General features: G+C 46.4%; 1 protein-coding gene across 5 annotated transcripts in view; it reads right to left on the reverse strand.

Moving 5' to 3' along the window:
• CTNNAL1 (catenin alpha like 1) overlaps positions 1 to 25,774 on the reverse strand; it is a 156,055-nt gene that overhangs the window by 98,844 nt on the left and 31,437 nt on the right. For all 5 annotated transcript variants that reach the window (XM_039526467.1, XM_039526466.1, XM_039526463.1 and 2 more), the window contains exons 2-3: positions 19,745 to 19,934; positions 5,638 to 5,825 (exon numbers count right to left, since the gene is read on the reverse strand). In XM_039526467.1, coding sequence (XP_039382401.1) covers positions 5,638 to 5,825; positions 19,745 to 19,778 — 222 coding nt within the window. In that variant the 5' untranslated portion in view covers positions 19,779 to 19,934. The remainder of the gene's footprint in view (positions 1 to 5,637; positions 5,826 to 19,744; positions 19,935 to 25,774) is intronic.

Consider the following 25,774-nt stretch of genomic DNA (forward strand, 5'->3'; position numbering starts at 1 on the left):
TCTGCATATATTTCTGCACGTTATAGCAGTCTCAGATGATGACCCAGCACATTTGTTTTAAAAATACGTTCACTCCAGATTTGACAAAGTGAAAAGAAGGTACCAATGTGAGATTTCTAAAAATAGCTACAGCACTCAACCCAAGGTTTAAGAATCTGAAGTACCGTCCAAAATCTGAGATGGACGAGGTGTTCAGACTTCTAAAAGCATGCTTCAAAGGCAACACTCTAATGCGGAAACAGGACCCAAACCACCAAAAATGAAAATCAACCTTCTGCTGAAGGCATTTGACTCAGAGGATGAAAATGAACATGCATCAGTCCGCACTGCTTTGGATCATTATCAGGCAGAACCCGTCATCAGCATGGAAGCATGTTCTATGGAATGGTGGTTGAAGCATGAAGGGAGATATTAATCTTTAGCGCATCTGGCATGTAAATATCTTGAAACACCAGCTACAACAGTGCCATGTGAACGCTTGTTTTCACTTTCAGGTGACATTGTAGACATGAAGCAGGCAGCATTATCTCCTGCAAATTGTAATCAACCTTGTTTGTCTGAGTCATTGGCTGACCAAAAAGCAGGACTGAGTGAACTTGTAGGCTCTAAAGTTTTACATGGTTTTATTTTTGAATGCAGTTTTTTTCGTGCCTAATTCTACATTTGTAAGTTCGACTTTCATGATAAAGAGATTGCACTGCAGTACTTGTATGATGAGGTGAACTGGAAAATATTTTTTGTTTTTGTTTTTTTACAGTGCAAATATTTGTAATCAAATATAAATATAAAGTGAGCACTGTACACTTTGTATTCGGTGTTGTAAGTGAAATTAATATATTTGAAAATGTAGTAAACATCCACAAATGTTTAAAATAAATGGTATTATATTGTTTAAATCATGTGATTAATTGGAATTAATTTTTTTAATCACTTGACAGCCCTAGTATTACCATTTGGCTTTATTTCTTGCACTTCAGTTTGATTAATTGTATATATGAAATAATCAAATTTAAAATTAAGGTATATTTCCTAAAAAAAATGTATTACACCAATTGATGAAATTTAAGGCTTAAAAAATTAAATCACATAACATTTGTGTTTGCAGTGTTGTTGTAGCCATATTGGGCCCAGGATATGACACACACAGGGTAGATGAAGTAATACTTTTTATTGCACCAACTTCTGTTGATTGAAGGGACACGCTTTCGGGATTCACAGAGCTCTTTCTGAAGTCTGAAAAAAAAAATAACCAGAGTGTCACAGTGAAATACAAGATGGGACAGATTGTTAAGCATAAGTGGTTCACACATGTAGAAGATGACCATGTCAAATAAAATGGGCAATTAAGAATTAGCAGGCAGTAGGGGGTGTTACAAATTGTTATGAGCCTTAAAAATCAGTGTTTCTATTCAGTCCATTAATTTTAGTTTCCAGCAGAGTTATGAATTTAAGCTCCCAGGCTCATCTTTTGAAGGTGTTGTGCAGGTTTCTTTTGAGGATGAGGAGTGAGAGGTCATATATGGAGTGATCAGTTTGTGAAAAATGTTCGTCCATTGGTGATAGGATTTGGGGTTATTTTTCCTGAGAGAGTTCATTCAAGAACATAGTGATTATCTGGTTTCATCCACATAGTTGTTGTTGGGGCATCTGATGCACTGGATAAGTTACACCACACGTCGTGACACAGCTATCAAAAAAATTCCATTCAACACAATCAAAAAGTAGCACCAACTACAACAACTCAACAGCCAACAGACCACCACCTCCAGGAGAAACCATGACACCAGGACCAACCACATGGATATGATACCCCAACATCATCAACCTAACGTGACTACCCCAACCGGACTGAAATACAGAGTTCAGACTCTTCAAGGGACTGAACTTCTGCCCCAGCACAAAACCTGATACCATGCTGACATGTGGAGAGCTAGAACAATTCTTATGCCGACTCCGCCACAAGGAATTCTTTCACAACAAGACACCACCACCTACAACTACCACATACCCAAACATAGTCGTAAGAAAAAACAATCATTGACTGGACACATGCCAGCAGACAAGCACATTGCTTTAGGGGGAAAAAAATCAACTGCAAAATCCTCAACAAACATTACATCCACCACAATCTCTGCAACACAAGTCCCTGAAATCCAGTCATCATATAGTGATAAGAACAGATGACAAACTGGACACCATCATAGACCTTAATCGTGAAGTCTACATTAATGAGGCTAACAGACAACTCTCCAACACCACCAACTATAAAGAACTCAGATATGACCCCACAACACTATTCACACAGGAATTTAAAGATACCATCAAATCTTCCCCAAACAACTTCAAGAAAAACTTTACACCTCATCCCCCATGAGCCTTCTACATGATTCCCAAGGTATATAAACAAGGAAAGACCCAGGGAGACCCATCACATCTGGCCACAGCACTCTTACGAAGGAATATCAGGACTCAGAAGCTGGCCTCAGACCACCCACCACACAAAGGGGCAGTTTTCACCAAGACACTAGCAACTTCCTTCTGAAACTCTACAATGCTAACAACCTCCCCCAGAACACCATCCTTGCCAAAATGGAGGTTACCTCCCTATACACCAAACATCCCAAACCATGAAAACAGCCATGGGTACTAGCACAGCTCCCCAATATGCCAGCCTCTTCATGGGCCACCTCAAGGGAGAATTTCTAGAAAAATGCACCCCAAAGCCAACGATATACCTGAGATAAACTGTTGATATTTTCATCCTCTGGAAAGATAACCTAACCTTCCTCACATTTTCACCACAGCTTTTACAACCTCCACCCACATCCACCAAACTCTTTCAAGAACATTCCCATCAGAATCAACTTCCTGGACACCACAATCAGCTTCAACAATGGAAACCTACAGACAACCATATACAAAAACCCCATGAATAACCACAGTTACCTCCACAGGTCCAGCAACCACCCCAGACACACCAAGAAATCTGTTGTTTATAGCCAGGCACTCACATACCACAGAACTTTGCTCTGAAGAGAAAGTCTGAGATACACACTTAAACCCGCCTTCACCAAACAAGGACATTCAATGCGGGAAGTAGATCACATTGTGGAATAGGCCACCCAAATACCCCAGAAGAACCAGCCTCAATACAGCAGGGAACAGGGGGAACCACTGACCACATACCTCTACTTGTGACCTACCACCCCACACTAAAATACAAATGAGGTATTATTAGGGCCCGTTTTCAGTTTTTATTTTATTTAATTTTTCCTGGGAATTTATCAGTTTATTACCACAACAGCAAAAACAAGTGAAAATCAGCGCAAAAAAACTATTAATTTTTCTGGGTAAATAATGAGGTTTATTTTGGAGGATGGAAAGACAAGGAAAGAGAGTATTCAGTAGATTAATGCTTTGAATTCCATTCATCAATGTGGTTTCTTGCAAAACTAAAACAATGCCATCTCTTATCCCCAAATAAAACTTTTCATTTGAATAAACAGTTTACTGTTGTAGATTTAGAACTATTAGCCTATAAATATTTACATTTAATAATTGGGCCACACATTTGCAGTGCATAAACTCAACTCAATACTTTTCTCCTGTTTTTGTATTTTTAAAACTTTCAAATACTTCCTTGTGTTCCAAAACTTATTCTCATACAGATTTTTGTTTTCTTCCCATTTTAGTGTGTTAAATCTTTAAACCATTATATGCTAACAGTTCAAAATGTGTATGTGGTGAGCATGAGATTCAACAGTACATTCAAATGTGCACACGCTTCAGAGCTTGCATGCGTGCCTGTTTGTTTATTGTGTGTATCTTCTAGAGTAATACATAGTCTTACTTTAACAGGCAGCTTTGCATATACACACAGACTAATGTATTATCATAATACATCTCATCAACGTACTGTATTTTCCTAATAAAACAAGTTATTTTTTAATATATTTGAATGATATAAAAGTAGGGTGAAAAAAAAATAAAAAAATGAATAAATACTTTTTGTAAAACCTGGGAATTTTTTGGTAAAAAACAGTTTAAAGTTAAACGAAGGGGCTTAGGTATCATCAAACAATTACAACCCACAGGGACGACAACCTGCAAAAACAGTTTCCCAAACTCCCTCTTCTGACTGCCAAACAGCCCCCCAGCCTCGTGACCCTCAACCAAAACAAGTTCCCCATCTACTAAGGCATCACAACTCAAAGCAGTTTCAGACTCTGGCACAAACAAGGATGCAAAACCTGCATCTGGAGTCATATCTCCACTGCTACAATGATCAATACTCCCTACTCCCAACACACCCTCAAGAGCCATTGGTCATAGAATCTCAGGGTTGGAAGGGACCTCAGGAGGTCATCTAGTCCAACCCCCTGCTCAAAGCAGGACCAATCCCCAACTAAATGGTCCTACACATGCCTGTAACATGTGGCATACTTAGTCCAGTGCACTAAAGGCCCCAAACAACAACTATGTGGTTGAAGCCACATAATCACTACACACACAGACCACAAAAAATAAGACAAGAACACCCTATCATCCATGGGCAAACACTTTTCACATTTGATCACTCCATAGCTGACCTTTCAGTCCTTGTCCTCAAAGGAAACCTGCACACCTTCAAAAGACAAGCCTGGGAGCTTAACTGCTCACTTTATTTGAAGTGCTGGTCTACAACATGTGTGAACCCCTTATGCTTAACAATCCCACCCACCTTGTATTTAGCAGACATATTCTGGTTACATTTTTTCAGACCTGAGGAAGAGCTCTGTGAAACTTGAAGGCTTTTATTAGACCAATTTCTGTTGCTCCAATAAAAGATATCACTTCACCTACCTTGTGTCTCATAAAATATTTATTTCAATCTAAAAAACAGATATGGACTCTCTTTTAGCATTCCTCTCCATTCATCCAGCCAGCCTCAGCTTATGGATCCTCCTTAGCTCTTTACTTCTGACATGTTAGGAATGTGCTCTTTGCCTTGCTGCTGACAGTTGGTGGAAACATGTTTAAAAATGTCCTGCTGGATCTAACAGAAGAGAGATTTTCATTGGCCATTTTACCAACAGCCATCCTTTGCACCCAACAGAAAATATAAAAGTCAATTTTTTTCTGTGCCAAAGTAAATGAACACTAACACACCGCCTCATCTTTCTCCTCACAAAATAGCACCTCAAGTCTTTTGGCACAAAGCTCAATGTCACCAAAATAACTTTAGACACTTGCCCAACAATAACCACTCTTCACACACTGGATAGGATACCTTGTGGCAGTATTTAACTATTTTGTTTTACTTCTCCCCAACCCAAGAAGTGCCACTAATAGATTAAACAAATGTAGCCATATTGACAGACAAGAGATATAAAGCAAAGTCTGTAAGACAAGTTAATGGCAAATGTGACCTAAAGTCTCTTGATTCAGTATTTCCTGAAATAAAGAATCTAAATAGACTTTTTTTTTTAAACAAGTTTCACAGTTTCTTCTCTTAAAATATATATAGTTAAACTAAGGAGGAAAAAAACATAGTTCTTTAATACTAAGTGTAATGCAAAATATTACTTCATTTGGTACCAAATTCTCTCACATCTCCAGCACATATAGTTTCAGAAATAACAAGAGACACTTAAATACCTTGTTTCTGGAAGCTAAAATTTGTTTAATAACTATTCTGTCTGCCAGCACCAGCACCTTTGTCACTGAAGAAAGCAGCAATCTTGCAGCTTTTACTACTCCTGTTTTGTCTGTAAAAATTGTTATCCGGCCATCAGATTCTGGATGATCCAAGTTAGCTACATCTGTAAGTTGTGCAATTGTTTCACCTAAAAAAAACAAAAATAAATAAGTAACTTTTGTGTTTTTAAAACAGAAAAAAGCTGAGAACATAAAAAAATGCCTAAATTAAAAGGGATAAGTGGCACCTGCCTTGCTGATATTGCTTGCTCCCTTTTGTCTTGTATCCTATTACTAACTATAGATGATTCTGCCTACTCACTTCAGCTCCCAGCTGCTTGATATTTGCTCCTTCTCTCCCTCAAACATGACCAACATTTTGGTTTTACCCTCAAGAGCTTGGTAGATTTAATTTTGCTTCAGAAAAAAATGAAAGTTAATATTGCTCTCCTACTTTTTTTCTTTTTAATAGCAAAAATTAAGTTCATGCAAGCACTGGAACAAAACAGAAGAACCCATAGTCCAACCAGCATTTATTCTGTCAAGTCCTGGCTAGTATTCTCACAAGCTAACTGATTTGTAGATTTCATTTTGTTTTAAAAATTCTCAAGTGTAAAGAATAAGCAGCCCCCAACAGGAAAAGACGGTTACTCACCTGTAGTAACTGGTGTTCTTCGAGATGTGTTGCTCCAATCCATTCCAGTTAGGTGTGCGCGCCGCGCGTGCACGGCATCTCGGAACTTTTTTCCCTAGCAACCCGGCTGTCGCCCCTGGTGTGGCGCCGCCCGGGCGATAAATATATACCCCCGCCGGCCCGTCCGCTCCTCCGGGCCTGCTTGCCGGCTACCCCGCCCGTGGGGACGGCGGGGGGGTCTGGAATGGATGGGAGCAACACATCTCGAAGAACACCAGTTACTACAGGTGAGTAACCGTCTTTTCTTCTTCGAGTGAGTGCTCCAATGCATTCCAGTTAGGTGATTCCCAAGCCTTACCTTAGGCGGTGGGGTCGGAGTGAGACGTGGCGGAGTGTAATACCGCAGAGCCGAAGGCTGCATCGTCTCTAGACTGCTGCACCAACGCGTAGTGAGAGGCGAAGGTGTGGACTGAAGACCAGGTGGCCGCTCGACAGATGTCCTGGATCGGGACGTTGGCCAGGAAGGCAACCGATGAGGCGTGCGCCCTTGTCGAGTGGGCGGTGAGGCGGCATGGCGGCACGCGAGCAAGCTCGTAACAGGTTCGAATGCATGCAGTCACCCAGGACGAAATTGTCTGGGAGGAGACCGGCTCACCCTTCATGCGGTCGGCGACGGCGACAAACAACTGGGTCGAACGCCGGAAAGGCTTCGTTCGCTCGATGTAAAAGGCGAGCGCCCTGCGGACGTCCAGGGTGTGAAGCTGTTGTTCCCGAGGCGAGGCATGCGGCTTCGGGAAGAAGACCGAGGAAGATCTCCTGGTTGAGGTGGAAGGCCGATACCACCTTAGGGAGGAAGGCCGGATGTGGCGGCTGTACCTTATCTGCATGGAAGGCGGTGTAAGGTGGGCCCACCGTTAGCGCGCTCGAAACTCGTCTCGCGGATGTGATGGCGACGAGGAAAGCTGTCTTCCAGGAGAGGGAGAGTAGTGAACACGTGGCCAAGGGCTCGAAGGGGGGACCCATCAGAGTGGCCAGGACGAGGTTCAAATCCCAGGTCGGGGTCGGACGCCGCACCGGCGGGTATAAGCGGTCCAAGCCTTTAAGGAAGCGGGAAACCATCTGGTTGGAGAAGATGGACCGACCTTCCAGCGATGGACGAAAGGCGGACACTGCCGCGAGGTGAACCTTCAATGAGGAGACTGCAAGACCTTGCTCCTTAAGGTACCACAGGTAGTCGAGGATGGTAGGTACCGGGCGCGAATGGATTCAGAGAACGCTGATCGCACCAAAGCGCGAACCTCTTCCACTTCGCGAGGTAAGTGGAGCGCGTGGAAGGCTTGCGGCTTTCCAGGAGGACCTGCTGAACTGCCGCGGAGCAGCCCCTCTCTGCGTGGGTCAGCCACTCAGGTACCAAGCTGTAAGATGGAGGGACTGCAGGTTCGGATGGCGGAGTCTGCCGAAGTCCTGGGTGATGAGGTCCGGCCACAGCGGGAGGGGGATGGGTTCCCGAACGGAGAGCTCGAGCAGCAGGGTGTACCAGTGCTGCCTCGGCCAGGCCGGCGCTATGAGAATGACGTGGGCTCTGTCTCTCCGAAGCTTCAGGAGCACTCGGTGCACGAGCGGAACTGGAGGAAGGCATAGAGGAGGCGATCCGTCCAGGGGTAGAGAAAGGCGTCGGACAGGGAGCCTGGCGAGCGACCCTGGAATGAACAAAACCGGTGGCACTTCCTGTTCTCCCTGGAGGCGAATAGGTCTATCTGAAACCCCACCTCGGAAGATTGTGTGGGCGACGTCTGGACGGAGGGACCACTCGTGTGAGAGGAACGACCTGCTGAGCCGGTCGGCCAGCGTGTTCTGCACTCCCGGAAGAAAGGACGCTTGAAGGTGAATGGAGTGGGTCACACAGAAGTCCCACAGAAGCATCGCCTCCCTGCATAGGGGGGAAGAGCGCGCTCCACCCTGCTAGTTCACGTAGAACATTGCTGCCGTATTGTCCGTGCATACTGTCACACATCGGCCTTGCAGATGGGGGCAGAAAGTTTGGCAGGCTAGACGGATCGCACGCAGCTCGCGGACATTGATATGCAGGGCGAGCTCCTGGGTCGACCAGAGGCCTTGGGTGTGGAGATCGCCCAGGTGGGCCCCCCAACCGAGTGCCGAGGCGTCCGTGGTGAGCGTGGCGGACGGGCGCGGAGGGTGGAACGGGATCCCGGCACACGGTCTCGGGTCGAGCCACCATCGGAGGGACTCGAGGGCCACTCTGGAGACCGTCACCACCATCTCGGCGGGTCCCGATGTGGCGGTACACCGGCGCCAGCCAGGACTGGAACGGGCGGAGGTGGAGCCGCGCGTACGCGGTCACATACGTGCAAGCCGCCATGTGGCCCAGGAGGCGGAGGCAGGAGCGCACCGTCGTGGTCGGGAAGGTGACTAGGTCCGTGATGAGGGTGACCATCGTTTGATGGCGGGCGAGGGAGACAGGCCGGGCTATGGTGGAGTCGAGGACCGCTCCGATGAACTCCACGCGCTGAGAAGGGATGAAAGTGGACTTCGACGTTGATGAGGAGGCCGAGCCGCCTGAAGAGGGACCGGATCTCTGCCACCTGGCCCAGCACTAGTTGTCGAGATTGTCCGCGAACCAGCCAGTCGTCCAGGTACGGATACACGTGGATCTGACGACGGCGGAGGGCTGCGCGACCACCGCCATGCATTTGGTAAAGACCCTCGGTGCGGTGGAGAGACCGAATGGCAACACCGCAAACTGGTAGTGGGCGTTGAGCACAAATCGGAGGTAACGTCGATGAGGAGGATAGATGGCGACATGGAAGTAAGCATCCTTCATGTCGAGGGTGGCAAACCAATCTCCCGGATCCAGGGAGGGAATGATGGTCCCCAAGGTGACCATGCGAAACTTGGGCTTGAGCAGGAACTTGTTCAGCTCGCGAAGGTCCAGGATAGGACGTAGCCCGCCTTTCGCTTTGGGGATAAGGAAATAGCGGGAGTAGAATCCCCTGCCCCGCCTGTCTTGAGGCACTGCTTCTATGGCACCCACGCTCAACAGAGTCTGGACCTCTTGCAAGAGGACTTGCTCGTGAGAGGGGTCCCTGAAGAGGACAGGGAGGGTGGGTGGGAAGGCGGGGCGAAACAAATTGAAGGCGGTATCCTGACTGGACTGTTTGCAACACCCAGCTGTCCGATGTCAAATGGGACCACGAAAGAAATGGGAAAGGCGGTTGTAAAATAACGGGAAGGATCCGGTAGGGAGAGAGATGGGCCGTCCTCGGCGTCCCATCAAAAGCGGACTTGGCCCCTTGGGAGCCTTGGGCGAGGCCTGCCTGGTTCCGCCGATTGCCCGACGGGCGACGGCGGTTCTGGGCCGGTCGCCGGCTAGAATACGGCCGATAGCGCTGTTGGTAGCGGGCTGGTTGCGGCCGGAAGGGTCTGCGCTGTGTCGCCGGCGTGTGCACTCCGAGCGTGCGGATGGCGATGCGACCGTCCTTCAGGGTCTGGATCCGAGAATCCGTCTTCTCGGAAAACAGACCCTGGGTGTCGAACGGGAGATCCTGGAGAGTATACTGCACCTCCGGCGCAGGGTAGAAGATTGCAGCCAGGAGATGCGCCTCATCGTCACGCCCGATGCCAAGGTCCGAGCCCCGGAGTCCGCGGCGTCGAGGGCAGCCGTGATAGAGGATCTGGAGGACCTCTTTCCCTCCTCCAACAAGGCCGAGAACTCCTGACGAGATGTTGATGGCAGGAGCTCCGTGAATTTCGCCAGGGACGTCAGGATGTCAAAGACGTACCTGGCGAGAAGGACCATAATGTTGGCAATCCGCATTTGTAAGCCCCCTGCGGAGTAGACCTTACGGCCGAGCAGGTCCATGCGGCGGGCGTCCTTGGATTTGGGCGCTGGGGCAGGTTGGCCGTGTCTCTCCCGGTCGTTGACGGATTGAACGACCAGGGAGTCCGGAGTAGGGTGGGAATAGAGGTACTCATAGCCAGTCGGGGGGGCTAAGTACTTACGCTCGACCCCGCGTGCTGTAGGCTGAAGAGAAGCGGGGGTTTGCCAGAGCGTAGTTGCATTTTTTTGAATTGTCCGCACAAAGGGCAATGCCACTCGGACGGGAGTGTCCGCGCCGACCACATTGGTGATCGGGTCCTCATCCTCCTGGACCTCCGCCACGGGAAGGCCCATGGCCGCCGCCACGCGGCGAAGCAGGTCCTGAAAGGCCCGAAGGTCAATGGGCGGGGGCTCGTTGGCCACAGCCCCTGCCACCGCCTCGTCCGGCGAGGACGATGAAGAGACGCCCTGCCCGATAGGTTCTGGCACCGGGGCTGGTGGCTGGACCTCCGCTTTCTCTTGCGGAGTGGCGGGTTGGCGGTCCGTAGGAGCGGGGACCTCGTGCGGAGGAGAGGGAGGCGGTCGGCTAACTGTCGCCTCGGGGAGTCTGGTCCCGGCGGTCCCATCCCGCAAAGGAAAGGGGGTGCCCTGTGCCTCATGGTGCGCCCAGGACCCAGTAGCCCCACTGCTCGTGATGGAGTCCTTGCGGGTCGGCAACTGCTGGGCGGCATCGTCTGCACCGGAGGCCACCGACGCTGGGCGGATGGCCAAGGCGGTGCCGAGGCGCCGAGGAATGACCCGCAGAGGACGGAGACCCTCCGCCGACGGAGCCGCAGGTCGATACGAGGAGCGACGGCTGGTCGGCGCTCGCGACCGTCGGCCACCTCGGTGCCGGAGCTCGACCGGCGCCGAGCTCGACCGGGACCGGATCTGCGGTGCCGGGAAGGACTTCGCGAGTCGCGTGCCGCGAGCGGTGCCGGATGGAGATCTCCGCGGTACCTGCGGTACGGTGACCTGGATCTGGACCGTGCCGGAGTACGACCGGTACCGAGATTGAGAACGGTACCGGACTCAGACCGGCGACGGGATGGTGCCCGGTGGCGGGATGAGGAACGGCGTCGGGATGGTGCTCGGTGCCGAGATGAGGAGCGGCGTCGAGATCCCGAGCGACGGGATGGCGACCTGCGGCGGGACCGGGATCGGGACCGGGAGCGCCTTCCGTGCCGTTCGTCCAGGGAGGGCGGCCGTGTCATCCTGGCCGGTTTCCCCACTGATGTGACAGTCCGCACCGGCGGTGCCGGGGGCTGGAGGCTCGGTGCCTCTATGAGCCGGATTAGCTCACGCGCAGAGGAGAACGTCTCCGGCGTTGACGGCAGCCTTGGCTCCACCACGGTCGGTGCCGGGAGCGGCGATGCCGGACTCGACGGGCGCTTGCGGTGCCGGAGTCGAGGCCCAGGGCACGCCGCACGGCCGCAGCCACTCTCGCGGCATCCTCCGTGCGGGCTTTTGCCACTGCTTTCGCGAGCTGCTGACTGTCTGAAGGCGAAAGCGAGCGGCGCCGGGTCTTCTTGGTCGCCGGCTTAGGCACCGGGGCCGCGGTGCCGGAACGGCTCGGTGCCGCAGGTGCACTCTGCACCGACGAAGCCCTCAGTGCCGGCGCGGGCGGTGCCGGGGGTTGGAGGGACGCCTCCATAAGGAGCTGTTTGAGGCGAATGTCTCGCTCCTTACGGGTCCGCGGCTTGAAAGCCGAGCAGATAGCGCACTTGTCCGTGCGGTGTCCTTCGCCCAGGCAACGGAGGCAAGAGCCGTGGGGATCACCAACCGGCATAGGCCTCTGGCACGCTGCGCAGGGCTTAAAGCCCGGTGCCTTGGGCATGAGCCCGCACCGGGGGAGGAAAGGGAGGAACTACCCCCCTTATCCTTACCTAAATCACTAACTAACTAACTATTGAACTAACTATACTAACACTAAACGAACTATGTACAAGGAAAAGTAGCGAGAGCTAGGGTTGTGGAGGACAGAGAGCACTCCACAGTTCCAACTGGCCGTCACGGGCGGTCAGAAGGAACTGAGGAGCGGACGGGCCGGCTGGGGTATATCTTTCGCGCCATGGCGGCGCCACCCAGGGGCGACAGCCGGCCCGCGGGTTGCTAGGGAAAAAGTTCGAGATGGCACACCTAACTGGAATGCATTGGAGCAATCACTCGAAGAAGAATTTTAAATACCCAATAAAATAGTTTTGTATTTGTTAGGCTACTGGGGAAGCACTGTAATGACACTACTGTGTATAAGTTTTAGAAAGATGATACAGAGTCATAGACAGAAAGGAAGAACAGAGAAAAAATGATGAAAATTATGTTTTAAAAATGGAATAATGTAAAATTTCACAGTTACAACACTATTTATTTACAGCAACTTTCTCCAAGAGCTAAGAGAATAAGGTTTGTTTTTATCGCTGTAACACAACGCAACACCAGTGCTCCCATAATGTACTACAAACATACTATTATGAAATCTAAAGTATCTATATCAGAGGTGGGCAAACTATGGCCCGCAGGCTGCCCCTGAGCTCCTGACCTGGCAGGCTAGCCCCCGGCCCCACCCCTGCTGTTCCCCCTCCCCTGCAGCCTCAGCTCGCTCCGATGCTGGCACAATGCTCCGGGTGACAGGGCTGCGAGCTTCTGGGGCAGCACAGCTGCAGAGCCCGGCAGTGCGGTAACAGGGCAGGGAGTAGGGGGGTTGGATAGAGGGCAGAGGAGTTTGGGGGCGGTCAAAGGGCGGGGAACAGGGGGGTTGAATGGGGGCAGGGATCCAGCGGGGGGCAGTCGAGAATGAGAGGAGAGCTTGGATGGGGCAGCAAGGGGCAGGGATTCCGGAGGCAGCCAGGGGACAGGGAGAAGGGGTGGTTGAATGGGGCAATCAGGAAGGAGCGTGGGTTGGATAGGCTGGCGGGGGGCAGGAGTTCCAGAGGCACTCAGGGGACAGGGAGGAGGGATGGTTGGATGGGGCAGAGGTCCTGAGGGAGGCCAGTCAGGAATGGGCGGGGGTGGGGTTGGATGGGCCAGCGGGGGCACTCAGGGACAGGAGTTCCCAGGGGCAGTCAGGGGACAGAGAGAAGGGGTGGTTGGATGGGGCAGAGGTCCAGGGGGGGCCATCAAGAATGAGAGGAGGGGTTGGATGGGGCGGCAGGGGGCAATCAGGGGCGGGGGTTCGGGGGGGGGCGATCAGGGGACAGGGGCGTTAGATGGGGCAGGAGTCCTGGGGGGGACGGGGAGCGGATAGGGTGTGGGGACCGGGCCACAACCCCTGCCCCTAACCGTCCCTCCATACAAATTTCCGAAACCTGATGCATTACTGTACATTTGTCAACATTGGATTTAATCTGTCATGATGCTGCCTATTCATGTAGCTTTGTAAGGTTGTTCTTAAGACTTGTCAGTTTTTCCTAGTCTTGACTAATCAGACTTGTGTGTTACCTACATATTTACTGCCTCACTGTGTACCAACTTTTTCACATGTTTATTGACAAAAAATTCTAACAGAGTGCAAAAGCCATGCTGGTTAGACCTAACCTATCATGATTCAAAAGTGTTTTCACTCCCCCTCCTACCTTTTTGAATTTATGTACACTAGAAGTTAAAGTATTTTTTTGCTTGTTGTACATAGAAATCAAGTCACTGGCTACAAAACTCTGTAGTCAAATTAGTGTTAATGTTGGAGCAATAAACAATAAAACCACACACACCAAAAAATGCAAGTAGAATAAAAAAAAAACAACATCCAAAACACTACCCAGGTCTTCAAACCCCCTCATACCAACTCTACAGCCATGCTTTTACCTACACAAAAACACAACTTCATATCAATTTATTCAAACCATCAAGAATAACTCGCTCTCAATTTTTTTATTTATATAGTTTAGCCTTAATATCTTACCAAAAGCACCTTAAGCACAGTGCAAGAGAATAAAAACAAAAATAAATAGTAAGATCAGGATGGATAAAAACTTTTAAATTGTATTTAAATAAGATTTTGTATTTATATTGTCTTAGTTCTTTACTTTATTCCAATTTACAGTCAAATTGCTGCAGTAGGTGCTTGTACTTTTTTTTTTTTTAACTAGTTTAATTGTTAGAAGAACTTCAGATTTGACAGGGTTTTGTTTTGTATTTTCCTAACAAGTTTCACACTTAAAATGTTCATTTATGCAAAAAGAGAGAAGCCCCAGGACCTCGTTGACATCCTGGTAGTGTTCTCAAAACAAAACTCAAACACAAAATTGATAAGCAAACAGCTAGAGCCCTGTGTGGCTACACAATTTATATCTGCAGATATAAAGTGGATATCCACAGAGCTGCAGGGCTCTGGTGACAATGAGCAAGACCAGCAGGGCCATGGCCAGCAACCGGGACAGCAAATGTAGCTGTTTTCACCACTGCATGTCAGGCTGCCACTCACATAAGCCAGTGCCCAGCCCCGGCAGCTCCTCCAGTATTGCTGTGCCACCCCCAGCCTTGCCCTGTGGGGCAGGCACGAGGCTCACCAGCAGCTGTCCCTTGCACATACTAGTGTCATACTTGTGTATCCGGGAAGGGCTCTACAAATAGCCTATATTTTATTTGCAACCAGCTCCACCTTCTGATATACTGAAATCCATTATTCAAGCAAACTGAAATGCTTCAATCAGGCTATACTTCACCATACGGATTTACAGTGGTTGGGCACTTTATGGATGAAGTGTTTCAAGCCAAGAAGACTTCAGCCCGATCCCGCAGAAATTTACACAATTAACTTTAAGAATATGAGTAGTCCCATTGAACTCAGAACTATTTAGGTGCTGAAGCCTTTTTGAAGGATCTGGACAGAAGCATTTTCACAAACTATCCAGTTACTGCATATATACATGGAGTAACACAAACTATTGTGTATGATACAGTAACTGCTATAGGAAGAGCAATTTACATGTCTATTTGATTACAATCACTCAGGATACTGTCAAAAGTGGCAAGGAATATAGGTGCCATCTTTGTAAAAGGTAGTGGAGCTAACAGCTACATACAGTTCTATACACATTCTAAATTTACAGTCAAAAGGCTTGAAAGGAAAGAATATCAAAGATAATGCTTCCAATTAAATTATTTTGCATCAACTACTTTGTAGTTTGCCAAATATTAACAGGAAAATGTCTGTATATTTGTCATGCCTCAAGTAGACTGAAACATAAACATGTGAGTTCACAAAGTCTGTGAGGAGTGCAGCAGAATACTGACTTTGCCAGAAAGTAACGAATATTAACGTGACAAGTTGTGCAAGGGAATTGCTCTGAATATTAAATGCCAGTTGCAGTGATACTTGATTTTGTACAGAAGAATTCATGTTCAATCGCTAAAGCCACTGAAAACTGGAAGAAGCCTGAAAAATCTTTTTACTGAATTGCGATTATGTAATGTAAAAAAACGAGTTAATAAAAAACAGTGTGATCAGGTTACAATACCACGTAATTTTCTAACAGATGATTAATCTCCACAATCACCAGCATCCACACAGAGAAAGCATTATACAAGTTTCTGCTGGAAGTGTGTTTCTGCCAACAATATTTCTCCATTCCAGAAAGTTATGCTCTCTAATTAAATACTGAAAAACATGATAACTGTTCATTAGTTAATGTCTCAAGTAAATATCCCAAGAGAAAACAGATGCAATCATGAAAGCAGTATGTCAACTGTAAACTGCAATGGCTTCTTCTGCTGTGTTTAATGACTATTTTCATCATTTGGCCCGGTGAAAGAATGGTTACTTACCTTACAGTAACTGTGGTTCTTTGAGATGTGTTGTCCACACAGATTCCACTCTTGGTGTGCATGTACCCCATGGGCATGAGTTCGGATACTTTGTGCTCAGATGCCCCAATAGAAAATCATTTCCATTAAGCTTAGTAAGTCAGTCTAGTTGAAGATATCCTGCTTTGGATAGCACAATATTCTGGAAACTCAGCTGAACAGCTTCTTTTGGTGGATGACATCCAGCCAGCATCCAGTCTGTCAGATGCAACAAAGCTGTATCTAGGTGTAGGATCTGACTGCTGTTCTGCAAGACTGGCAGTCAGGACTGGTAGAATACTGCATTGAAAGTTTCACCAGAACTTAATACCAGAACTGCTTGGCTCAGCTAGGGGTTATCAATCATCCACCCTGCATCCTGCTCAGTTTCCTCATGGGGCTTGGTGGAAAAGCATACGTTAGTCCCAGTGTCCAGGGAATAAGAAAGGCATTTGTCAAGTAGCCACTCTGGAGCAATATGAGAGAGACAAGGCAGTCCCAAAAGCACACTATCACCCTGGAGTCTTTCAAGGAGTGACGGCTTCACCCATAACTAAACTTAAAAGTTTGTTGCCTTCGAACGGCAAGTCCTCGATTGTTCCCTAGACCTCACTGGGTTACCAAGGACAGCAGCCATGATAACTAATGCTGAGGCCATAGTATGTCATTGTATCACAGCTCATTCCATCCTGCTGTCAATTGCAGGAAGGCAATCAGCCCTCATCCATGACAGACTTCATCTCTCCTTGGTGTTCCTTAGGGAATTAGCCTACAGAGAGTTTGTAATTAATATATAATATTTTAAATAGTCATATTTGGAGAGGAGAGCCTGACAGTTAGCTCCAGATGAGGGTGGCCAACTGATGTTCATAACTTGTGACTGAAGATGTCCAATTTCTTTAGGTCCTTCTCTCCTGGTATAGAATAAGGACGTCCCTGTTTTGGCTTCTCCTGAACCTGGTGGTATATGTAACCAAAATATTTAGACCCCTTTCAGATACCCAGTACCACCTGTCAGTTAATTGCATTTTTGTTTTTGCAAGTTCCATTAGCCCCAACATGTGATGTCCTAGAGTTTGTCCCATTTCTCTTGAATTACCTCCAGAGGTACATCCAAGGTCTCTGCCATGTGCTTCATGAAGTCCTGGAATACTTTGAATTCATCTAATGAGGCAGGCAAAGGTAGTTTCACGTCCTCATCTGGGGAAGGTGAGGAGAAAGCAGCAGTTCTTCACTTTGCAGCTGATGCTCTTCCTTCGCTATCCTCCTCTTGATTCTCCATTATCCGAAATGCACTCACGGCAGACTTGTTTGAGATGATCTGATTTGCCTATTTAGAGCGGCTGATCTAGCCCTAAAGAAAGTGGATGATGCAGGCTTTCTGAAATATGGCTGCAAACCACAGGTTGTTCAATAGGATCATGGATGGTAAGGGTAGGAATACTGAAGCGGGAGACACATGAGGGCACCCAAGGAGGAGGATTCCTATGTGCCCGAAGTCTCTTTCTTCTACCTTTCATGGACTCCTCTTTAGAATCCCTCCCTGACTTCCAACGTGCTACCCAGGAAAGGGAAAATGGATAGGTTGGAGATGAGTCCATGCTATGCCCACCAGAAGGGTATACTTCCCCCAAGGGGGTCTGTCTCAGTATGGGGGAGGTGGGTGCCAAGGATACCTCCTTAATCTGATGTACCAGTAACTCTGAAGCTGATGGTTTGGATATCACCACCCTCAATCTCTCAAAGAGAGAGAGAGGACTCTGGTACTCAGATCACTGATAAGTCATGTGGCATGACGTACAGTTTAGGTGCTAAGATTGTTGGTTCCACGGTAACAGGTATAGCAGACATCGTCTGCATGAAGGTGGAAGGTACTGGGAATACGAAGTACTAAGGCACTCTTTTACAGGGTCAATGCTGAGGAGTTGGAACCAAGGGCAGCACAGTCCACTGATTTAGCAAGTACCACATATGCTGTCTTTGAGGTTGGTACTGGGTAACTGGAAGGAGCCTTCTGAGGGTTCAGGTGCTCAGAAAAATGCTCTCAAGACAAATCATGAGTCTGATGATCTGCTGTCTCAACTTGCTGGGCACGGATGACCCAAGCCTTGGCTCATCTCTGGAGAAGTGCTCCTTTCTGTAACAGCAGATGAATGGGGCCCTTGATAAAACATGGCTTGGGATATCGGGGTGGAATCCAGCCTCCCAAGGACATTAACAGAGAAGGAATGATTGGATGGCTGAGGCATGGCTATAGCCTTCCTCTCAGTAGTCTGAGGCAGCTTGCATCGATCTTTTGGGAAATAGTTTCAGGCAGGCTTTCCTTGCTCTGAGTGAACTTGGATAAAGAGCAACAAATAGAACATTGCTACAGAATGTGTCCTTCTCCAAGGCAGAGCAGACATCAAAGTGCCTGTTGTTAACAGGCATCAAAGCTCTCTATGAGAGAGAGGCCTCAAATCTATTGTTTTTGCTTGTGCCATGATGCCAGCCACCTATAACAAGGCATAGGTGCTCTATCCTAAACATTTATCTAAGAAAAAAATTCTACTTTTTTTTTTTTTTTTGCACCAGTGGGTGACTAACCTAATTAACCAAACTAATTAACAGGAACCGATGGCCTGCTGGGCCTGCTCTGTCCTTCATAGCCCCAATGGACACTGGATTCTTTTGGCCAGTAATTATGTGCACATCAGGAAGCAAGAGCACAAGGAGTGGAATCCATATGGACAATTACTCAAAGACTATATGGCATGGAAATAAACAGTGCTTTCAAGTTTAGCTTGCCTTCAAGTATTTTAATTCTAAAGGTCTTGAAAGTGAATGTCAATGACGACAAAGCAGTGTTAACTGCCTGCATTTTTTTTTTTTAAATCACTGACTGGAGTAATGCTTCATGTTGCATTAAATGGTTTTCACATATTTGGATTTTCTTAAGGTTTTGAAGCTCTACACAACATTTCACTGTTAACACTGAAGTAATTTACAGTGACAAATTTTGCTCCTTTTGTTGGATGAAAAAAGTTATAAAAAAAGGACAAGTTTAATATTTTCTAGTGGCTTTGTTCTTTGCTTACAGTGGCTTTGTAAAACTAAAATAAAAAATACCCTACAAATGGGGCCTTTAAAATAAGAATTTAAAAACAGTTTTTACAGTGTGATTTTATATTAAAATGTATTACAAATTGCAATAGCATACGTTTTCAAGTTAGTTTTGTGAAGACTCAACCAGATATCAATCAATTAGGTTTCTTTAAAATAAACAGTAATTTAATTCACTGATTTATATGTCCTTAATTTAAAGATTCCATCATCAAAAACTACAAATACAGGTGCTCCAATTTTGAAATAGGGAAAATTACTGCAAGGAATGGGAAAAATACGTAGATTCACCATTGGTCATCCTGAAAGTACTTTTAAAAACAACTGTCTTTGTTGTGGGGGGATTGCTGTTTTTGTTTTGTTTTTTTAATTACAAAAGGGAAAAGTGAGACTTCTTGTGGCAAAGTGATCCACACAATAAAGCACAACACAAGAATGTCATCATCCGCCAACTTTAGACATAATGGTGGAAGTTTGAACAGCAGGTGGAGTGAGAGCGCACTGGTACCAATCAGGTATTGAATGCAGGCAAGGGTCATCACTAAAAAGGTCTTTAACAACTCCAAAAATCATGTTTAATGGCTGCAATAGATGAAAGCAGTAGATTCTGTTTGTTTTCAATGTCAGGTGTAGCACAAGAACATAAATGGCAGACTTTTTAAACAATCACATACCGGCTCGCTTTGCCTCAATGCAAGCAATACTCATTTCCTCTTTCAATTCTCGATTTTCATTGGCTATGGCTTCTCCTACGGTAACAAATCTTCCAACTGCTAGGTTAACTGCTTGGCCCACCCGCTGAATTGCTTGCAGCGTCTTGTCTGACCGCTTTGGTTTATCCTTATGGTTAATAAGAGTAGTTATCTATAATAAAAAAAAATTAATTGTTAGGATGGCAGGTTAGTCAACATTTTAACTTGAAAATTACTAGCAAGTTTTGAAATACACCTGGGGCTAGACCTTCAATTTTATTAGCCAACACACAATTGCACTGAGTCACGTGGAGTCATTTGTTAACTATTTCTGGAAACAAATTCAAAACTGAATATTAAAAAAGTAGTTTGGTGTTCCCTCTTCACTTCTGAACTCACACCCTCTTCTCATAAAAGATTAAAGATTGACTTATTTTTAAACTTCACATGTAGTAATGGGAGCTGGTGTGCTAAAAATAAACCATTCTAAGTCACTTGACAGGCCAATAATACTTACAGTGTCCCTGTTAAAGTTGTTGTATAATTCTAGACCGACCAGCATTGTTTTGGTTTGCCAACACATTCACAAGTCCTGCCATCTTTCCATTCTGACTGTCTATTCAGAACTTGTGTATTTTAATCAACGGCTGTATCTCACAAACAGAAAAAAGGCCATTTGCAGAGATGTGCATGTACTCAATCAAAATCTTGATATTGGCAATTTGCCCAGCAAAATTATTTATGTAATCAATACTGGAGCTAAATTACATTTTGAGGAACTTTCCCCACCTCTCACAAGACCTGATACACATTTTTTAAAAACTACTCTTAGATCAGGCTCAATTTTGGACCCATTAGCCCTGCACCAAAATAGGTCTTATTTCACCACAGTAGTGAAAAGAAAAAAGAAAGGGATTAAGAAACCTACGAACCACCTCTACTTACTGGAAAAAACAAAACAAACAAGAAAACCCTGAACTGCAGGACATTGCCCAGCTATAAGAAAATACTTTTGGGTGTGTGGGGTCTGTGCAAGGGGATGCTCCCATCCTACTCCAATCTAGCAAAAACAAATCCTTCTGGCTGCCAAACCTTCCCTCCAGTAACAGAAGGACTTATGCTCTCTCACCTTCTCCCCACTATCACACCCTTCTTTCCCTCTCCACTTCCCCAGACAATAGAACTAACTGCATTGCAGCAAACTAACTTTTGGAGGAGCATAAAGTAAGTGAACACATGCTTGTATTAAATATTTATTAACTTAAATATTCCGGTCAAAGTCCTACGCAGCTCCATTCATTTCACAGTTCCACAGAAAATTCAGTCAGAATACTACACTGAAACTGAACAGAAGAATCTTAATGGAAAATTTTCTTTGTCTGAATAATATTCTTTCAAGATCTTCTGCCAGTTCAGATACTTGCAGCAAATGGAGACAGTACATAAAACCTTTTTGGTGAGGCCATCCCTCAATAAGCTCAGCTAACACCTCTATGAACGGTTCTATGACAAATTGCTAACTTTTAAAGTTAAAAAAAAATTCATCTTAGACAAACTATATGAAGTGATGTTAGCCTGAAAAGAATAGAGTATGAACTGACATGAATGTCCTGAAGAAAGTAATCAAACAAGGAAAATTTCCCATTTTCTTTTTGATCATCGATGCTAATCCTGACGCTTGAGACCTTCCAAAGCATATTCCAGACCCCTAAAGGAGGCACTAGCAACCCACAGTGGCCTGAGTATTATCCCTCTGAATGCTGCATCTACTGAAGCTATACCTTGACTCTAATACAGTATTTGAAAAATATGTGACATGATGCAGTGGTTGCTTTACAAATTGCCAGCAGAGCTATGTATGCACTCTTCCCATGATAAATCCAATAATTCCATAAAGACAGACTTGAATGCTTCTGACACTTCTTACTGAAATACACCTCCATGAGAGGATGTGTTATCCAATTATACAAGGTAGACTTGGGTGCTGTTTGTCCTTTCTTAGAGCCTTGATGCAGAACGAAAAGCATCTGAGCTTCTGAGACAGAGATGATTCTTAAGACGGATCACATTCAAACATTCCTTACTGTTCCTTGGGATTAGGACAAAGAGGGACAGTTATATTTTGGTTCAAATGGAACAAAACAGGAAGCCTTTCGCAAAAAACACAGCAATGTCTTGAGCACAAGCATGGATAAAAATAGATTTGATTACAGAAAAATCAAATTAAGATTTTTTAAAACTTTAAATATGTTTCTTTTCAAAACTAAATCAATTTAAAATTAAATTTGAAATTATGACAACCAATGTTAAAGCCTTTTTTTTAAAAAGTCAAAAAACTGAACTGGTACAAGTCACTGGCTAAGCACCTGGAATCAGACTTTAAGTGCTAAACTAACTTTTGACAGCAGTATCCTTCTCTGCACCTGCAGATGAGAATATCTTCATTTCAGTTTATTCAACTAGTTCAATGTTAAGAAACCAATTAGATTAAAAAAAAATCAGGAGAGCTTCTTTTCCTCTTTCTATGAATAAACACTACACTTGCTGTAAAATCTTGAAGGACATGACCAGAAACAATAAGTTCAATTCACTAAGATAATACTTCCTTTGTTTAATAAATGAGTTTTAAATAAAAACATTTGATACACTTTATGTATCCAGCACCTTTAGTTTTAACTAATGAACAATATTAGAATTATGTTTTTGTACATTTTTTATTCTAATTTCCATCCAAATGAATCACTTCCATCCCTTCAAGAAAATGACTTTAAGCTTACCAGTTCACTTAGATGAACATGCTGCAAGTAATAACAGGACCTTAAGTAATAAAATCCAGAGAGTTCTTCATAATGGCTTGAATGGTGATTTGGTGGCAGCATTCAGAGCTGAGTTCAGTTCTCAAGGGGGGGGGGGGGGCGTGAACTGAAAACCAGCCTCAAATTCCCCACAGAACCCACATATAACCAGAACATGCCCCCAACGCCACATTATCTAAGTGGGCCTTTGAAGTCACAGTTATTGGTAATTGGACAATCAGTGAGCTGGCATTCACCCCGATGAGGCAGACTACCCCGAAAAAGTTCCAGAATATCAGGAAGGGTATAAACTATATAGTGAACATCACACCAAGAACCGACACGTTCCCAAACCCTTGAATGCTGCACCAAAGTAGATTGATTCCAAGAGAACAACCTTGAAATGACCTTATGCAAAGGCCTTTATTTCTGAAGTTTGCGCTCCAAATAGCCATGCCCTATACCTGAAATTAGATACACCTCTACCTCAATATAACACTGTCCTGAGCCAAAAAATCTTACCGTGTTATAGGTGAAACCGCGTTATATCGAACTTGCTTTGATCCACCGGAGTGCGCAGCCCCGCCCTCCTGGAGCACTGCTTTACCGCATTATATCCGAATTCATGTTATATCGGGTCGCGTTATATTGAGGTAGAGGTGTATATTGTCACAGGTGATAGGAACCTGTGTCAGGTGATCTTTTGTCACAGGAAGCCAGAACTGAAGTTCCACAACCAGATTAGGGTGACCACATTTTAAGGGGAAAATATCGGGACAGCCATGGGGGGGGGGGAGGGGGGGAGAGGGATTTTTTTGTTTTTACACTCACCGTCCGGGAGTTCGGCAGCAATTCGCCAGAGAGCCCTTCAGTCACGGACTGTCTTCAGTCGTATTTCAGCAGCAGGTAATAAAACTTGCCACCAAAGACAGAAGCACCAACCGCTGAAATACCACTGAAAGCCATCCACGATGGAAGGACTTCCCGCCGAATTGCCGCCGAAGACCAGGAAACAAAATATCGGGACAAAGGCGTCCCAACCGTACTCTGGTCGGGACGTGGGACAAACTCTTCAAAATCGGGACAGTCCCGATTTTATCGGGATGTCTGGTCACCCTAAACCAGAGATTCACCAGGCTTGGATATTATGGCTAGCTCAGAGTGATCTGAATCAAGTTCCCTGTGGACCTAGTTCTCTTTTGGAGCACATAGGGAGTGCCACAATGGAAACAGGTACAGCAGGCTGAAATCCCACCTGAAAGACACAACAACTATATCTTGGGAGTCGTGCTCCTTGTATCTACAGAAGCAACTGGATTTTGTATCATGAGAATCACTAATAAAAGCATACAGATTCTAAAATCTAAAACCAACTTTTTTTTTTAAGCAGATGACAAATTGGTTAATTCAAAACAGAGCCACGGACTAAAATGCAAGTTAGATACTAGAAGTAAACTGATTTTTGGTGAGGTTCACATTTCGTGAACAACAATCAACTTGATATACATGACAATGGTTAACAGGGAGGAGGGAGAAGGTATTCAGTCTCAGATAAACTGAACATATGCAAATTACAACGTATTCTAGAAACTTCCCATTTTAATTATCTGTGTTGTCACCCTATTTTATTGGCAAATAATAAAACAAATAGATTTTTTCATACATTTCAGGGAATAAAGCCAGGAGGATCATGAGCTCATCTAATCTATCCTCTTGTATAGCAAAAGCCATTAAATTTCACCTATACTGAATCCAGTGACTTTAGTTAGATTAAAGTATTTCAGTCCTCTGGGGACTAAACTGTTGCGTACCATGTGCACAAGACAGGAAAGACCACGGTGCCACCAAATGCCCAAGGTACCTGCGACAGCAGGGAATTGATACGGTGGGTGTGGCAGAGTGTACCAGGCCTTCATGGCCCCTGCTGGAGGCCCTGTTGCTCTACTACAACCAGCCTCAGGAAGCAGCAAAGTGGAAGAAGAGCAGCAAAACTGGGCCCTGCAGACCTGCCTAGAGAGGCCTCGCTGGAGCAGCCATCTTGGAATAGGGTTATCAGGTGTCCGGTTTTGGTCCAAAAGGGATGCTGGCAGCTCCGGTCAGCACCACTGACTGGATTGTTAAATGTCCAGTTCGCGCGGCACCACAAGGGGGCTGACAGGTTCCCTGCTAGCCACCACACCGCAAACCACGCGGCTCCTGGGTCATGAAGCAGCCAGTGTGTCCAGCTCCTAGGCTTAGGGGCTGCCAGGAGAGCGGTCTGCATGCTGCCCCGCCCCCCACCCTGAGGTGCAGCTCCCATTGGCTAGGTCAGGGGAGGGGAGAAACTAGCACCACTCAAGCCCTCAGCAGGCAGCTGTTGAGAGAGGTTGCATGGCGCGCGCCTCTCCCACTGTTGCCTGGCCGGCCCTCTTCTCCACACGTGGCTGGGCTCAAGCTGCAGCGCATGCCCTGCGGCGAACCATCGTCTATTGCCCCATTGCCAGCACCCAGGAGTTGAAGATATGTGTATCCCTGCCTCAGAGTGCTGGGAATGGGGCTGCACCCCCATCCCCTCACTGCATTCCTCCCTGTCCCATCCCCCTGTCATTGCATCCCTCCCCGTCCCAACCCCCTGCACCCCCATCCCAGTCACTGCATCTCCCCCGTCCGACCCCGCACTTCCATCCCCCGTCATTGCATCCCTCCCCGTCCCAGCCCCCGCACCTCCATCCCTCCCCATCCCAACCACCCCCACCAAACACACAGACACACACCATTCACCTCCATACACTGCTGCACTCCTATTATATCCCTATATACCCGTGGCTCCCACATCCTCATGCACCTGTAGCCTTCTGCCTCCCCATCCACCCCACACACCTTCTCCCTCTCCTTCACTGCCCTCCTCTCGCCCCCACCCTGCTCTTATCCTTGGCCTCTTTCCCTCCCCCTCCGCTCTCCTCCCCCCCCTCCCCATTTTTCCCCGCCAGCCCACCCTCCTCCCTTCCTGGCTGGGTGACTTAGTCAGCCCCTGGAAAAGGGTCTGAAAAATTGTCTCTGTGTAGGCAAGTGTGTGCATGCATGCATTGTATGTGTGTAAGAGACTGTGTGGAGGGAGGTGCATGTATTCCCACATGTGTGTATACCTGTGTGAATAAAATGTGCAGCCTAACTCTGACTTTTATTTCTTTTGCTGGCTTGCACACAAAAAAATTGATGACATAAAATGTGTGTATTC

The sequence above is a fragment of the Mauremys reevesii genome, linkage group 2 (genome assembly GCF_016161935.1).
Source record: "Mauremys reevesii isolate NIE-2019 linkage group 2, ASM1616193v1, whole genome shotgun sequence".
In the NCBI taxonomy this organism is placed as follows: domain Eukaryota; kingdom Metazoa; phylum Chordata; order Testudines; family Geoemydidae; genus Mauremys; species Mauremys reevesii.